This window comes from Stegastes partitus, unplaced genomic scaffold, assembly GCF_000690725.1.
Source record: "Stegastes partitus isolate 25-593 unplaced genomic scaffold, Stegastes_partitus-1.0.2 Scaffold97, whole genome shotgun sequence".
NCBI classification, from domain to species: Eukaryota; Metazoa; Chordata; class Actinopteri; family Pomacentridae; genus Stegastes; species Stegastes partitus.
In genome coordinates this window covers 749,340-765,918 of record NW_007577828.1, presented here as the reverse complement: position 1 = coordinate 765,918, position 16,579 = coordinate 749,340, and the positions used below count along the sequence as shown (strand labels likewise).

The 16,579-nt window shown below is 42.5% G+C and overlaps 1 protein-coding gene across 4 annotated transcripts in view; it reads right to left on the bottom strand.

Annotated features, from left to right (window-relative positions):
* The window catches only part of cadm4 (cell adhesion molecule 4), a 151,155-nt gene that overhangs the window by 7,827 nt on the left and 126,749 nt on the right, over positions 1–16,579 (bottom strand). For all 4 annotated transcript variants that reach the window (XM_008277408.1, XM_008277409.1, XM_008277407.1 and 1 more), the window contains exons 3-6: positions 14,806–15,093; positions 12,032–12,193; positions 10,420–10,510; positions 5,480–5,652 (exon numbers count right to left, since the gene is read on the bottom strand). In XM_008277408.1, coding sequence (XP_008275630.1) covers positions 5,480–5,652; positions 10,420–10,510; positions 12,032–12,193; positions 14,806–15,093 — 714 coding nt within the window. The remainder of the gene's footprint in view (positions 1–5,479; positions 5,653–10,419; positions 10,511–12,031; positions 12,194–14,805; positions 15,094–16,579) is intronic.

Genomic DNA, 16,579 nt, shown 5'->3' with positions numbered 1-16,579 from the left:
ACACACACACACACACACACACTGCCCTTTCTGCTCAGGAGTAATTTATTGGTAAGTATTCCTCTGTCTCTTCTCTCCCTTTCTCCCAGTGGCCCTGAGATCATCAATCTCTTTTTGCACTCTTCTTATGTCAGCACTATACCTCCCCTTCTTACTTTCTTTTTTTTTTCCTTTCTTCAAGCTTCTTCTTCTTCTTCCTCTTCTCGCTGTTGAGAAACTGTACATGATGCGTTTTTGTGTGAAAGACAAAGAGCGAAGAAAAACTGGAAGAGAGGGTGGACCAATTGGAGGCAAACAGAAAGGACGAGAGACAACTTAAATGTACGTCTCCTGTACCGGAGCGTTGCATGTTCTGGCTTGTGTGTGGCTACATGGATGTGTGCATGTAGTTGTCACTTCAGCCTGAGTGCTGAAGATTAATAGCTGGGGTCACTGCACTAATTAACTGGATGCTGATTAATTTCTCTTGACTATGACAAATGACCTAAAAATATTTTTTTTTCTCTCACTATTTCCAACTTTTTCTTATCTTTTTTCCCTCACATCTCTCACTTCCCCTTTCTTTTTTCCTCATCAACCAAACTCTTATCCTTCATTCACACTACCCCCCTCTTCCACTTTCCTTCATTCAGCTGCCTCAGCTGGCTCTCCGGTTTCATTCCTCTGTGACTACGTTCCCTCACTGCCTCTCTTCAACTTAATTAAGGAGAATGCCATACAGCTGTCGTTCTCTTGGCCGATAGCGTCCTTTTTTTTCCCCCACATCATATTGTTATTCATTAACACTATATGCCTGCCAATCAGGCACACAGCCCATGTTATTTCGAGGGATGGATGAGGCGGCACTTGCGATAATGACGTTTCTCTTCGTATCTCATTCTCGCAGTGGTGCGCCTGAGGATACAGCAACACCATTTTGGATGAGCCCTGTTATTCTTTCATGTTCACTGTTCCTTATTATAATGGCCTTGCCCAAAGCAGTGGTTGTGTCTCCAGTTGTCTTTAAGTGCAGGAAATGTTAGACATTGGCAGAAGGTCCGCTGCCGATGCCATAAAGGCCAGCGCTGATTGGCTGAAGACTCGTTCAAAACTTACTCACACGTCAGGTGCATCGTCGTATGTGGAGGAAAACAGCAATGAAGACCTTTTTTTTTTTTTTCTTTTTGAACAAAATTGACTCTGCATTATCTCAGTCTGGCTTCCGCTGCCACTAGCCTCCAACCTTTTTATACTTTCATTCTCACTCTATGTTTTTTGAAAGTCTCACTTCATTAAATGAAGGTCTGTGTTTTTCATTCCAATTATCCTGACGGCTCATTACAACAGTCGAGGAGACACAGACTAATCCCTGGTCACCTCATATTCCTCTCCATCTCACTATGTATCCATCCTTTCATCCTTCCGTCACTCCATTTTTGCTTCCTGTGGTTCTGTCTGTAGAATTATCAGTCTCTCTGCCCGTCCTCCTGTTCAGTTCCTGTTCTGTTTATGCGAAAATATGCACACACATACACTCATGTAGGTGCGTTAAATGCATGAAAACTAACAATTCTCACCTCCCTCTCCACCTCTCTCTCTCTTTCTTTCTCTATCTCTGACACTCTCCTATGCAGTTCAGTTCTAATGGGCTTCATTGGCTTGACGATTCATCTGAGTGCTGCAACTCTGTTCAATTACATAAGGGAGCCCTTTGGGCTTTCAACAGACAATCAACAATGTTCTCCTCGCGGTCACATGCACTCACATTTACATGCACCTTTGCGTATTCATATGAAAGAAAGAAAGAAAAAATCCAATTTATACTTACAATGGCGGCACAGCGAAGAAACAACTAACAGAGGCCAGATTTTTTTTGGCAGATATTGAAGTATGTGCCCTGCGATTCATTCAAAACAATCTCTCACATTTGAAATATTAGACTTTCTGAAAGTTGCACAAAGTTAATTTCGCTGTAAATCTGTGAACACATCTGCATGCACGTCAACAATAAAAGTCTGACTCTTTCTAATCATAAACTTGCTTCAAACATGAAGCTTCAACGCATCATATGTTATATCATGGCCCAGAGAGTTCCCCACTTCTCATTCTCTGTTCTCCTTCACTGACATTAAGCCTGTCTCTTACTGTATAGTGACAGCACCTAAAGTACCTGCAACAAATTGGCAGCTACTTTTCCCTGAGTTTGGTCCCAGTGTACAGACCCTGATGGAAGAAAACTCTCACAGTGGGAAGGTTGACACGAAATAGGAGGGAAAGACAACCGAGTTTATCTGCACCTGCAAAAAAAAAAAAAAAAAGGATTCTTTTCTGCTGACTCATCCCTTACAACTCACATTTTTCCAGCGCTCCTTCTCTGCCCGCACTTCCTCCCCAAGTGCACCCCGGGATTCCCTGTGGGAAAGCTGGGAGCCAACTAAACTGACATTTCGTTTATCTGACAAGCCGTGGTACTGAATGTTAACCCGCGTACGACCTCCATCGTCCTTTGTCTCTCCCTTTTCATCCCTCCATCATCCCTCTCTCTCTCTCTCCACCCCTCTCTTTCCTCCAAACTCTCCCCAACTCCTCTCTCTCCCTTTTTACGCTCGTTTCTCTCTGCGTCTCGCAAAAGCCGTCTCAGAGTAAAGAGACTGAACCTTGAATAGGGGGCAAACTGGTGGCAAGGTGAAAAACAGTGCCGGTGTTTGAGCAGTGGGGAGAGGAAGAGGAAGTAGACAGAAGGTGCAAAAGAGGTGAGAACAGAGGGCAGAGCAACAGAGAGAAAGAGGATATTGAGGAAAGGCATTCGGAGACGTAAAATAAAACGAGGGGCGATGCGGTGGAGAGAATAACAGAGGAGAGTTGTAAACAAAAGACAGATGAGAAGTTTGAAATAATTTTTGCTCGAAACCGACGGTGACCTCACAGAGAGCGACGAAGAAAGAGGGACAAGAGGAGAATATGAATGCATGTTTTTCATCGTGGTCCTTAGGAATAAATGAAGATCTTTACAAAGTGTGATATTTGAGAGAAAGAAAATATCAACTATAAGAACGTGGGTGCTGGAATGAAATTGAAAGCACACTCTGGGTAAGTGTTGGAGTTCATGAGTCACCTTCTTTTACAGCAGATTTATTTTTCAATATTGACTGATAAACTTCATTTAAATTTCAGAGAAGAGCACTAACGCCGCATTAAATCATCCGCGGTGGTTCATTTGCCGTAGCAAGAGCTGCACGGCACACGCAGCATTTTATAGTTATGTACATTTATATCAATGGGAATATTAGAAGTGCAAGAGGGGTTCATGTGACATTTCCTGAGAAAGAATTAACATCACGTTAGCCAAGTTATTAGTCGTGACATTCAGAGGCAAATCAAGAGTGCCTTTCAGATTAATGCGATGGCTGCATCGACAACTCTGAGCTCTTTGAGATAAGGTTTAAAACAACAGTGGGCGAGTACATGTTTTTCTGAAGTGCTGAAAACCACCAGTGATACAGGGCTACAGCGAGAGGATTTAAGAAACTGATTGCTGGAAATCTGTAGCGCAGCACAGAGGAGCTGGAGCTAGGCTTATATTGGTTATGTGGATTTTTGGTCTTTTATGGATTTTGGTCAAGGCAACATTCCTCACTTTTTTTTTGACAATATCGAGGTGCTACATCAAATCAATGACCACCACAAAGCAATGACGTGGAATGTGGAGGCTAAAAAACTGAAACGAAATGCACAAGGAAACACGAATGAAAATAAAAATGGTGAAAGCTGAGGAGTAGTGAAGAAGAGAGAACATTTTTCTACAGAGGTGGCAACACACTTCAAAGCTCGACATGCATAACCTTCTAGGAGAGAGAGAGAAACACAGAGGAAGACAAGAAGAGAGAGAGAGAGAGAGAGAGAGAGAGAGAGTGGGTAGTGGGTGGGGATGTCACCTTTCATCTTGCCACTGCTGCCACCCCTTGATGCCTGTGGAAAGCTGCCATTACGGGTGTCATTTGATGCTCGTACTAGAGTGTGTGCAAGCGTGTCCGTGTTTGCGCGAGAGTAAGAAGTGTTAGCGTGATAGATCGACAGATGAGGGGGCGCCAAACTAAAAGCAGCGTGAAAAAAAAAAATGTTACACGAGATATCAAGTCTCTTCCCTTCATTCTTTCACTCCGCTTCTGATCTCCAAATCGGGTTCTGGGATGCAATGATAGGAGCTGCCAGCAGGCGGGGTGTAGATCAAAAGGGCAAACCTGCTGAGTGACGGCGGTGTGGCTGCAATTAGGCCAAACCACATATACGATGGATGTGAATCCGCAGAAGCCTTTAATGATAAGCTTGCTTTGCAATTTAGCCATACTTGCTGTCCCATTAAAATCTCACAAATCCCGTTGTGTCCTTTTTTTTTTTCGACGGCGAGTTTAGTCAGTTGTTTCATGTGTGGGTTCCACAACATTAAATCAAAACCCTGTGTTCAAAATGTTCAGCAAACTCAGAGAGAAAGTTGGCAAATTTGTCATGTTTCCCGGGAAAACAGTGATACAATAGTTCATGTGATGTTGCAAACTCCACTGTCGTCCTCTTTGAACTGTGTTGTGTAGTCTATCTGGGTCAACCTTCATTAAGAATGTAGCCACCGCCAGTGAATCTAGGTGCAACATCATGGGAAACTTGTAAAAACCAGACAAGAAAAGCCCCCTAACCCGCATCCTCCTCCCCTCTGATACCTCTGCTCGAGCAACAAGCAAAGTTTATTCACCTGAATTTTAAATGCAACAGATGTTCAGCTGTTTTTTTTTTTTAATTTTCCAAATGCTGTGATGTAAAATTCTGCATTGAATTAATACTTTGCACCGTGTTGTCTTCGCCTCCTGCGCGTCACCTCGTACTGTGAAGTTCATTTAGCTGTCAAAACATCTTTTCTTTTTTTAAAATTGCACTTGTAGATTTACCTTATTCTGAATTCTTTGAGGACAGGATTGGGTCACAGCAGAGATAATAAACCGGTTCTTTACAACAGAAAGCCTGAATAATAATTCTGGTGACTAGTATCTGAGCGTGGTAGTCGACTCTCGTTGTGGAATCAATACCACTGTTCAGTCAATTGCACAAGAGGCTTAGCGAAGGTTTCCTGCTGTGTCTGTATCAGGAAAACAAATAAAGCTGAAAGAGGGATGAGACAAGCATCAAGATTTAATGGGTCTGTTGCCCGGTGCCAGAATAGCCAGATTCCAAAGACACTGGCGAGATAAAAGAATCAATAAAATTTAAAAGACTTCTCAAAAAAATAAAAAATAAAATAAAAAATCCTCACAACACAACATCAAGACATGTAACAAACAAAGGAGCCATTGAACATAAAACTATTCAGAACAGTTAAAAACCGCCTCAGATACTAAGAATGGGAATGAAAACAATAGAGTGCAAGAATCAATGGAACAAACTGTTCATGCATTTGCAGAAATTCTATGAAAGCTTTGCTGCAGGTTAACTCTCAGTGAAGGTTACTCACCGTACACCAACAGGGTGTAATGATCGGCAGCACGTCCAAAGTTGTTCTGGGCCTGGCACAAGTACGTCCCGTTGTGTGATTGGCTGAGACGAGAGATCTGAAGAGTGGGCCCAGAGATCTCTGCCCTCTCAGGTAAGGTGTCATTAATCTTCGACCACTGAATGTTTCTGGGCCTGGGAGGAAGGACAGAGTAAGAGTTTTGATTGTGCTGAAATGATGGATCAATTGACTGATCAGTTGGTTAAAAACATAATTTTTCAGAAAATCAGTAAATTTCTGACAATCAATTAACTGCATTTTACTAGTCAATTGATCATCAAATAATCAAAAGAGTCATTGATCCAAAAAAAACCTTTAATGTATGGCATTTACATACGAGGTGTGTCAGGAAAGTTTCAGGACTGGTGTCACAAAAGATTAATTTCAAATCCAAACTGCAAACTACAAGTTTTCCCCTTCTAAGTAATCCTCCTGGAGTCTAACACACTTCCCCAGCCTTCTCTGCCACGTCGCCATGTACTCCTGGAAGGATTCTTCCAGGATCCTCTTCAGCTCCGTCATCACAGCCATCTTGATGTCATCCACGTCTTCTAAACGGGTCCCCTTGATGACCCCCTTGAGTTTGGGGAAGAGTAAAAAATCCCACAGAGCCAGGTGGGGTGAGTAGGGAGGTTGATGTTCTCCTCAGCCAGGAACTGTCGGATGCTCAGGGCATTGTGAGCAGGCGTGTTGTCATGGTGAAGCAGCCACGACTTGTCCTGCCACAACTCTCATCTCTTCTGAATGAAGCAAACGTTGCAGGATCTCTTTGTCGACGTGCTGGTTGATCGTCTGAAGAGGAAAACTCGTAGTTTGGGTTTCAAATATATCTCCTGTGACACCAGTCCTGGGACTTTTCTGACACACCTTGTATAGCTAGATTGTAGATTTTAGTGCATTAATGTACCTACAACCACCAGTGTTGGACACTAATGCATTAATGCAGTGCAAGGGATCACAATTTGAGATTTAATAATTACATTACAGCTACTAAATCCAGTAGGTTCCCAGTTCCGGGTCGCTGCTCTTGTGGCTGACCTATTAGGTCATAGAGCAGTTTCTTAATTGCCCCCTGGGGACAAATAAAAGTTTTCTGATTATGAATCTGAATGCTCCATTACTTTGACAAACTGGAGGTTCATTTGTTTGCTGTGCTTCTGGGAGTTTGGTTTCATATTAGGTTGGTTTCTGTGCACTCTGTGTAAACTCACGGCTGACATGCCAGCTCGCTTCATATGAGAGAAAAATCTTCCAAATCCTTGTTCAAATCTGGTTTGTAACAAGAAGTATGAATCCCTCAGCTTCCCTTTGAAAACTAAAGAACACGAGGACCTCGTACAGTCACCTGGATTAGCTGCTGATGGTCGATAAATGGCTCTAAAATGTAGCCGGCTGTTTGTTTAAACGACATGACTTGTTTCCTGTTTCTATACATGTCAAACTGGTGCTCAGGATGTGACAGAACACATAATGTGATGAGTAATGTAACTTAATACTTGATCATTAATTAGTGCGGTGATGTAATTAGGAATTTGATTGAATAATCAAAACATACGTAATGAGTAATTGATTTGATTTTTCAGTGAAGTTGCCAAACACTGACAACTACCTGTCAAAAAAAAATGACACCATCAGATGAGTCATAGTCTTGAACATATTTCATAAAACGCAAACAGCTAAATGAAATTAAATATCCCTTTAATGAAACGTAGAAGTGGATTGACGCTGTGGGTGCTATAAAAAGAGAGGTGACAGAGGAGGGGGGTCAAGAAGCCCGCTGGGTGAGGTTGACGTAAGATGAGAGAATAAGAGGGGCTTGGAATAGGAACCGACGGCAGCAGAGGGCTGCATCCAGACAAATAATGAGGAGATGGATGGTCAAAGGCCGGCAATGGTGTGAAAGAGTTGGCAGGAGGGAGAGAAGGGCAGATTAGAGAGAAATAGGGTGTCAGATGTGCAGAGTGAAAAAAAAAAAAAAGAAAAACTGGAAGAAGGACAAGTATAGAAGGAATGTGTAACTACATGTGGATGGACGACAGAGAGAAGACGAGATGTTTGGGTCGGAAAAAGGGGAAAGAAGCAGGCAAGCAAAAATGAATTGGTGGCGAAAGGCAGAGCAGACAGGAGGTACGAGAATTACAGAGACACCCTGGCGAACAAATTTGTGTGTGTGTGTGTGTGTCGAGGCTCATGCCACCCTGGCCAGATTACAATCCTGACTCATCTGAGTTCTAATCCCTCAGGAAGTCTAATTAAACCTCTTTCTTGTTTAGTCGCACACAAGCATACACTCTTTCAGTCCTCCCACACACACACACACGCTAAAGATACACAAACCAAATCTCCCCCCGTTCCCCTCTCGCCAACACACACACACACACACACACACACACACAAGCTCGCACTCCCACGCGCAGCATCGCCTTGTAAAGCCAACGCACAGATAAGCAGACAATTGAGTAAAATTACAAGACATCGCCTCCATCTCCCCCTATTAATAACAGACAGACGAAGAGTGTACCCCTTCACCAAAAGGAAGTGGCATATAATTGGGCATTAATGCTTAACAGGCAGTTAACAGGGCCAGGGAGCAATCGTGAGGGTGACAAGGGTACTATAATGTGTGTGTGAGTGTGTCTGTCTGTGTGTGTGCAGTCCAGCGTGAGATGAGGGTCAGAGTCCAGAGCTGCCTGCAGTTCCATCCCTCACTGTCACACACACACACACACACACACACACATGCGCGAACACACACACACACACACACATAGTGTCCCCAACCAGCCGTTACAAAGCTTTAGTGGGGCTATAGCCAATACGCTTCTCAGCCAGTCCTCACTGTGGGATTTCACTAAAGTCATCACACACGCACAAACACACATGCACACACTTTGGCTGCATGAAGCTTTACTCGGGAGCTTTAGTGGACCTGATGCACACAGACAGACGGACCATCTAGGGGAGGATTTAAGAGCTTAGGACCCAATACCCTTCTGGAAAGTGCAAAAAAGGGCTGCGAACAACAACAACAACAACAACAAAAAAAAAGGGGGCATTGTTTCAAAGTTGGCTCTTAAAGTTGCTGATTAGGTTCATTAGCTCTCACGCAAAGAGTAGTAGGCTATAGAATGTCCACGTTTACTCAGAGTTTTCAGGCATCCTGCTGGTGACCTCTTAGCCACGGTCTTAAGCCCTTTTCTCTTTGACCTTTATGCAATAAAGTATGGATCAGGTGGTTTTTTTCGTCCAGCTTTCAAGCAATAAATGTCAGGTGAGACCAAAGATGCCACTTTTGATCAAACATAGAAGCACGGTGCTTCTTTGGCATATGCTCCCATCATAAAAAAGAAACCGGTGACAATATTGTAAATATACATAGAATACAACTCTTAGTCTGTGTTTTTATTCATGACATTATCTGAATGATTTGTGGAGAACAGCATGTGGCTGTACTTTATGGTAATTGTCCACTATTTTCCAAGAAAAGGTAAGTACTGATAAGTGGTTACTGTTCAATTCATATGATAATTCTCAGAAAGAACCGAAAACTCTCAAGAGTCATTACGGCACAATATAAAGAAGTTGGTGTAGGTTCGAAGTATTTGGTAATCACTCGATGTTTTTGACAACGAACGGTGAAAATCGTGGCAGAGTAGAAAGGTGGCAACTTAGGGATGGGGAGAAACGGATGTGTTAGACAAACACAGTAGGATCCCTATTTAAAGCTATCAGGGAAAAAAGCTTTCACCCATTTTCTTGCTTCTTTGAAATCCGTATTAAGGTTTGATAAAGCACACATGTTCTCCTTTCAGCGATGCCCTGCTTTACTCTCACACGCTGCGTAGCCGTCCTGAAAAACCTGCTTTGTACGGTAAGAATCTCCACTAGAGCATGTAGAGGTTAGTCAAGGATCTTTTCATAATAACTGTTAAGTAGGAGACTTTTTAATGGACGGTAATTCTTTGGAAAATAAACTGTAGTATCTTCTTTAGTAAAAGTGTCTATGCGGTATTCACAGATCACCAACTGTACATCCAATTCATCTTTATCACTCATATATCAAATTTCATGCATAAAGCCGGGTGATAACACACTCTAATAACTCAATGCTGATAAAAAAAATTCTATGTTGGATTAGAGTAAAAGAAAAACAAAAGTTAACAAGAAAAGCACACAGGCGCTGATTTATGCTTGTACTTGACTCCATCAGCTAAACTGGTAAACTACCGCGGTGACAGTAGTCAAAAAAAAAAGTATTTAAAACATAAAATAAAACTCTTTTACAGCCACTCTAGGTTGTGGTGGTGAATTCCAGCTTATTCTACACTCAGGTGGTTTGGAAAATATGCTGTGAGTAAATATATAAACCTTAATTGTCCAGCCAAAAAAATAAAAGTAGTCTTCTGCTGACAGATTGCTAAATTGCGAAAGTTGAGCCCTGTTCGTCTGTAGCTGTCAGTGCAGCTGCAGCTACCTGTTGTTGGGTCATAGTGAAATTAATTTGTCCTTCTCATAGCAAAACAATTCCCCAAAACTGTTGCAATGTAACAGTTATCCCAAGGCATCATTTGGTGATTTTTATTTTTTAAAGGTTGATGCTGAACCTGGCAACCCGTACATGTCCTCGTCACTCAGTTAAAAGCTTTCTGTGTATCCTGAGTTTGATTTGTCAAAACTCGCTGCAGGTTTTCATGTATGCTTTATTGAGACAAACCTTTCATAATTTCAGTTTGTTTTGACAGAAAACTCACCACAGAGTGACAGAAAATGCCCAGCGAGTTTCACAGGTAGCTCTGTGTGCCAACTAACTGTTTTATGTCTTAACCTTTTCATCAGCGACTAACGATTGTGTCCAATCAAACCATCTTCTCATGCGTAAAGCAGCCGATGTACAGACTTACAGAGGGTTCCCAGTGACGGAGCAGGTGAGGCTGAGCGAGTCGCCCTCTCTCAAAATGCCAGAAGGAGGAACAATTCGCACTGTGGGCGCAACTGTAAAGAAAGAGAAAATGGGGGTTGGTGGGGTTGTTACATGAGTATGCATGGGTCTTTAACATCTGTTTCCAAGGCAACCAGCCGACGATCCTATGGTTGAGACACCTGTTACCATAAGCAGCCCACCGCTCCTGCAGCTGCTGTACTGCAGTTCAGTAACAGAGCGATGGGAAGCCAAATCCACACTGACGCTTGGTCATTATTGCCAGTTCTCTGGCTGAAGGAACCCCAAGTGCACAGACTAACAAACTGTTGAATATTAATCATTCTGATCTATCAACAACATTAATATACAAGTGGCAAATTATTTGCACTCAAAGACTGATGCAAGAGTATGCGCTGAATATGAATGATACCACCAACTGTAAATATTTATGTATGCCTGTGGAATGTTTGACTATGCAAAACATTGATATACTGTGGGATAAGAATCATTGTGAACTGTCACGAATGCTAATATGAGCAGGGAACAAATGCAGTAATTGGAGATTGCTAATTTGTTAAATAGCATCACAGTAATACTGGAGGAGAAACAATTTGTACTTTCAGCATTCATTCATTCTTATGGAACATACTATAGTAGGCATGTGTTGTAAATTGTGGATCCAAGGAAAAACATCAACCTCATCGTGGAAGCTAGCATGCAACGGATAAATCAACATACTAAACTTAAAAAAGAACCTGTCACAACTAAGAGGAGCAAACCTGACATGTTTGATAGAAGCAAACAAAATTCATCGATATAAAATTATTAATTTCAGACTTATTTAAAAGGCTTACAAATTACATCCAGCTGACATTTTCTCCATTAATCCTACTGAAAGATTCGTAAAAACACTGAGAATTCGTCATAAAATGAAGAAGCAGTTTTATCTGAACCCGTTGCTCTTAGTGAATATTAACCTTTAGTCAAGGATAAATAAATTTAAAGCCCTTCCAATATGTTAACTGCTTTTGCTTCCTCAAAATGGACGTTAGCTTTTAGTGAAAACTAACTTGTGCAAATAAGCCAGCACAGATCAATCAGTTCAGAAACAGTGCTGGGATCACTGCACATACTAATATGACCCAGGTTCTTTTCAGCTTAAACCACAGGCCAGGATCTTAACCTGGCCACGGGCCTATTTCTGCCGGCTCGCGGCATGACTAGATTTGTATGTATTAGGTTTTAATGAGAGCAGAGCTCATACAGGGCATCGCTGAATATCACTCCGTTAAAATCCTGGACTGTGTGTAAATGAGCTTCATTCTAAAATGAGATATCCACCATTTTAAAAATGAGGCTGCTACCCTGACAAAAAATTATTGCTGGCATTAAAGTAAAACACCGTAATGAATAGCAGTGGAGTAGCAACTTAAGTGACAGCAATCCAGATGAAATAATGTGTGTTTTTGAAATATTTGGCAGTGAACATCACGGTACGTCATTTGTTTGAAAGATGGATCGAAAGCGTTTTGGCATAAAAGTGCACGCTCACGCGCGCGCTCGCACACATTTGAATTTGAAAAGACACCTACAATACACATCCAGGCGATAATGTCGAATCCTTTTCTGCCCACTCAGTGCGGGGTGGAACGCCTCGCAACTCAGCGCCGCCCCGTTGTCTTTCCTTTCAACCGGGATGCGGATGGTGCTGGACACGCTGAACGTCTTCCCGTTGTCCTGCTGGGAGACGACACCTAGAGAGAAAAACAGAAAGAATGCAGGTAAAATAGGCAAGAAAGAAGTCAAAACATTTGTCCCTGCTTAGACGTCACACCTACAGTGGGAGATGGGAGGGAAAAAAAACAGGAACTAATGCAAGATGGAAGAGAAGAAGAGATTTTTAGATGAGAACACGGAGGGGAATAGAAGAAATTAGCCGCAGAAAGAAGTTTAGTGACTGATGAATGAGCTTTTTTAGAGGCAGGTAACTGTAGAGAAAAGAGGATGAGTGGTGGGGGACAAATAACAGAGAGGAAAAGAGAGAAAGGAGGAAGCAATTTGCATCTATATTTCATGGCAATTATGAGCAGCAGCACAGTTTGTTTTCAGATAGGAAATCAACTGAATGCTTTGCGAGTGAAAGAGAAAAGAGAGAGATGGAGTGGGGAGAGGAAGGATAAAAGAAGAACATGCATAACCCAATTGAGATTTTAACTGAGCCAGACGTGGAGGGGTGGAGGGAGGAGAGAGAGGGGCGTCAAAGGAACAAGGGTGAGAGGAGAGAAAAAAAAAGAGAAGGACAGATAGATGGAGAGCGAGGGCAGCAAAACAAGCATGATAGATGTGTGTGAAGGAGGGGGGACATGAAAGAGGACGATGACAGTAGCGAGGCAGATGCAAAGAGGAAGAAAGATGCAAGAAGAGAGGAGGAGGAGGAGGGACAGAAGGAAGGAGGAGGAACAGCGGGGCCGAACTAACGGGACCGGACATGGTCACGTATTTGGAGTTTGTGCTTGTTTAGGCAGAATACAATATTACTCATATCGTGCTGAGTTTTCAATTATTGTCGGGCGAGCAAATGAAAGCAGGCCTAATTGAAGCGTGAGAGAGGACAGCGGTGTGTGCAGATGAGCAGGAATAAGAGAGCCGGGCTAAGATAGTGTCTTAATTAAAGAGTGCTTCCCGTATCTGTTGGGATCTGCTTCTACCCTTTCGTGTCACAGTTCATTTAACTCAGGGCCAAAAGAGATGCGAGACTCAGGGAGCAAGGGGTTGGGAGGAAACGAGAGAGCAGAAGAGAGGAAGAAAAAAAAATAAAAGGAGGAGGAGGAGAGATGGAGGAGAGGCATCAGGAGACGAGATGAGTCACGAGAGGCAAAGGTACGGCTCCTGTCTATCTGGCCGATTCTTAAAGCCCTCTCCGACCACGCCGAGGAGCATTTGTCACCGGCGGGATTCAAAGAAAAGGGAGGAAAAGGAGATGGGATGAAAGGAAGGAGGGAGGAGCAGAGGCGAAGGACAGGGAGAGGAGAGACGGAATGACAGTGACAGGTGTGTTCTGAGGAGAGAAGAAAAGTTAAAGAGACCGGATGAAAGAAACGGCGCCAGAGTGCCAGACGAAAATAGAAAGTAAAAGAATTGATGGCTGACATGAAGTTTTAAAAAGGGCAAAGCATTGCTCACTGCATGTCCCCCCCAAAAAAACAGTTGACACCACATTATCTTGCATTATTTTGTTGCTATGTGTAAGTGATTTGAAAGCGCTGACTGTGAATTAATGAGCAACAATAACATCTGACAGCAATGTGTCCTTTTGAACAATGTTGTCTGTATTTATTCAAACTGGAAATAAAACAGAATACAGATAATAGCTATGAGTGTCAATGAAAAATGCTTTGTGTGAGTTGTTAATGAGACTTTTTGTTCTCGCTATTCAACCGGGCAAGTTTTTTTTTTTTTTTAGAGGAATTCAAATCAAAAGTACCACTCGGCACAAATGCTGATTTTAAAGGCAGAAAAAAAAAAAGATTTCTTGGGGGTTAAATAGACCTAAGGCTACGGAAAGAGAGGTCTCAGATGTATTATTGAGTGAAGTGCCCCTTTAACTGAGAGGCGCCGTGAGAGACAGCGAGATGGAAAGAAGTATAGATCAAGGTAACGGGCTGATAGATGGCTCATAGATTTATTAGCAGCGAAGAAGAAGGGAGAGTCGGAAGATGGTGAATTCAAAACTGGCGAGTCTGGAGAAGAGGTGGAGTGAGACAAGCAGAAAATCTGGAGTGAGTGTCGCACTTCATGTTTCAAGTGCGCTTGTCAGATTATTTTTGCGAAAAAAGTACATGTGAAATAAAATGTTCATTAAAGAGGCTAGCAAGAGTAAAAAAAAACATCTATTCTGATAGGCAAAGAGTTTCAGTAATGGATATACAAGGAGATAGAAGTGGTTCATATGTTCTTCTATGAACTTTAAACCTTTACCTAAAGGTATGGAAACAAAAAACACAACTCAGAAGGTGTGATTGATCAGTAGGTGTCACTGATACATATTGGAAAGAACAATGGATCAAAAATAAAGGAAACCAGACACAGAGGAGAGATTTTGACAGCTCTAAAGTCCAAATCCTCATTTCTCCTCCCATTAACTATCCATCTATCTTAACCCTGCTCCCATCAAATGATCCATCTGCCAGTCCCCCTGTCAACTCATCAATCACCCATCCATTTGTTCTCCTTTTACTCAGCACTCAACCTTTGATATCATCCCTACCATTCCACCTCACCTGCCTTACGATATCACACATTAACTTTCTCATTTATCTGTCATAATCATCCAACCCATCCATCTGTCAGCTAACGTCCCGGTTACCTGGTATCTCCCGGCCGTTACGCATCCAGCGCAGGGTGGCGGCCGGCTTGCTCCGCGGCGACACGCAGGTGAGCTCCACCTCGCCGCCCTCCACGGCCTCCTGCTTCACCTCCACCGTCGGCGTCTCCGGGGGCACCGAGACGGAGAGCGTTGCCACCTGGTGGTGCGTGGCGTCCGTGTAGAGCTGGCAGAAGTAGCCGCCCTCGTCATAAACGCTGACGTTGGTCAGTGTGATGCGCACCAGCCGTGGTGTGAAGAGCACCATCTGGAAACGGTCGTCCTTCAGAGCTGCGGTTGGGAGAAAACAAAGGAAGGAGAGTAGAGAGGTGAGGGGGGGATGGATGGATGGTTGGGCAGGAGGGAAACATGCACAGACAGGTATTGTTGAGGAGGAGTTGGGAAAGAAAGGAAGAGTGATGAAAATGACAAAGAAGGTGGGGTGTAAGTGACATGAACAGGGAAGAGGGGTGGCGAGCACAATAGTCACTGTCATAGAAAAAGTCTCTGTAATGTGAAATGTTACATTTACATAAATACTAATCCCCCGTATTAATATAAAAGAGAGTAAAGGTACAAAGAAAAGAGAAAACAACACCAACAAAAATAAAATCCCTTTCCTCTGGGTCAGTGTAATTGATTTTTTTTTTTCTTCAGATTTTTCAGAAAGAGAGACACACAGCATCAAGAATGGTTTTCGTCATGGTGTTGTGTTTACTCGACACACACACACACACACACACGCACACACACGAGCTAAGAGAGTCAAAGGCTGCCATATTCCGGGGAACATGTTCTAATTCACTTTACTGGCAGGCTTTTACTTGCATTATTTTGAATTTGCGTTTTGATGAGAAGCATCTAAAGCAGCTGGTTTGTAGCTTAGTCACAAACTCCCTTATTCGATTTTCCACAAGTGGAAGCTGTTAAATTATTGACAAAACATTTTTACCTGTGAAAACCCGGCTAGATAGACTGAATTGTTATTTCCTGTAACTTCATTGTTCAATCTTACATCGCGATCATGTTAGCAGTTTTTTTTTTTTTTCCCCCTTCTAGACGGCTGGTTGTAAATGTATCTGCCCCGCCAAACTCATTTTCAGTCAACATCTGAGGTGATAGCAATCGCAGGGCAATTAATTTCTGTAAGTGGGCTCCTGTGCACCTGTGTCAATCTTATTCAGCCGTGTTGATATTTTTGTGGCAACTTTCTGTTGTTAATTTTCTGGGTTTGACATGGAAAAATGACATCACGTTCACATTCTGCTTTGTCGGTTTGGATGCTAAAATCACTCACCACATGATGCACAGAGTGGCAAGAAAGGCTCTAATTGGCATATCTTTTCCCAACCAGGCAAACAACTGTCACCTATCGACCCTGTCTCCTCAAAAAATACATTACAAAACAACTACATTGTGTTCTCAATTACATTTTGGGGGACACTTATTTTCTTCTGCATTTCTTTGTGACATTAACAATACATTGCGAATCAACATATCTTTACCATTTATTTTATCGCTTTCCAGTCAGATTTTTTAATAGCTTCTTTGCAGCTCCTTTTCAGTTATATCATTATGTTAGATGGCTTGAAACTAGTAACCCAGAAAATGGAGGAGAAGTTTAAAAAGTTGAGTATCAAGAGGTATTTTGCTAAACCTAACTGAGCAGTTTTGGTACCTAAACCTCACCAAACAGCAAGAGAAAACAAAGAGACAAATAATATTCCCACACAGCACACAAGCTGCAGTCTTCTGGCTGAAAGGTCTGTTGCATTTC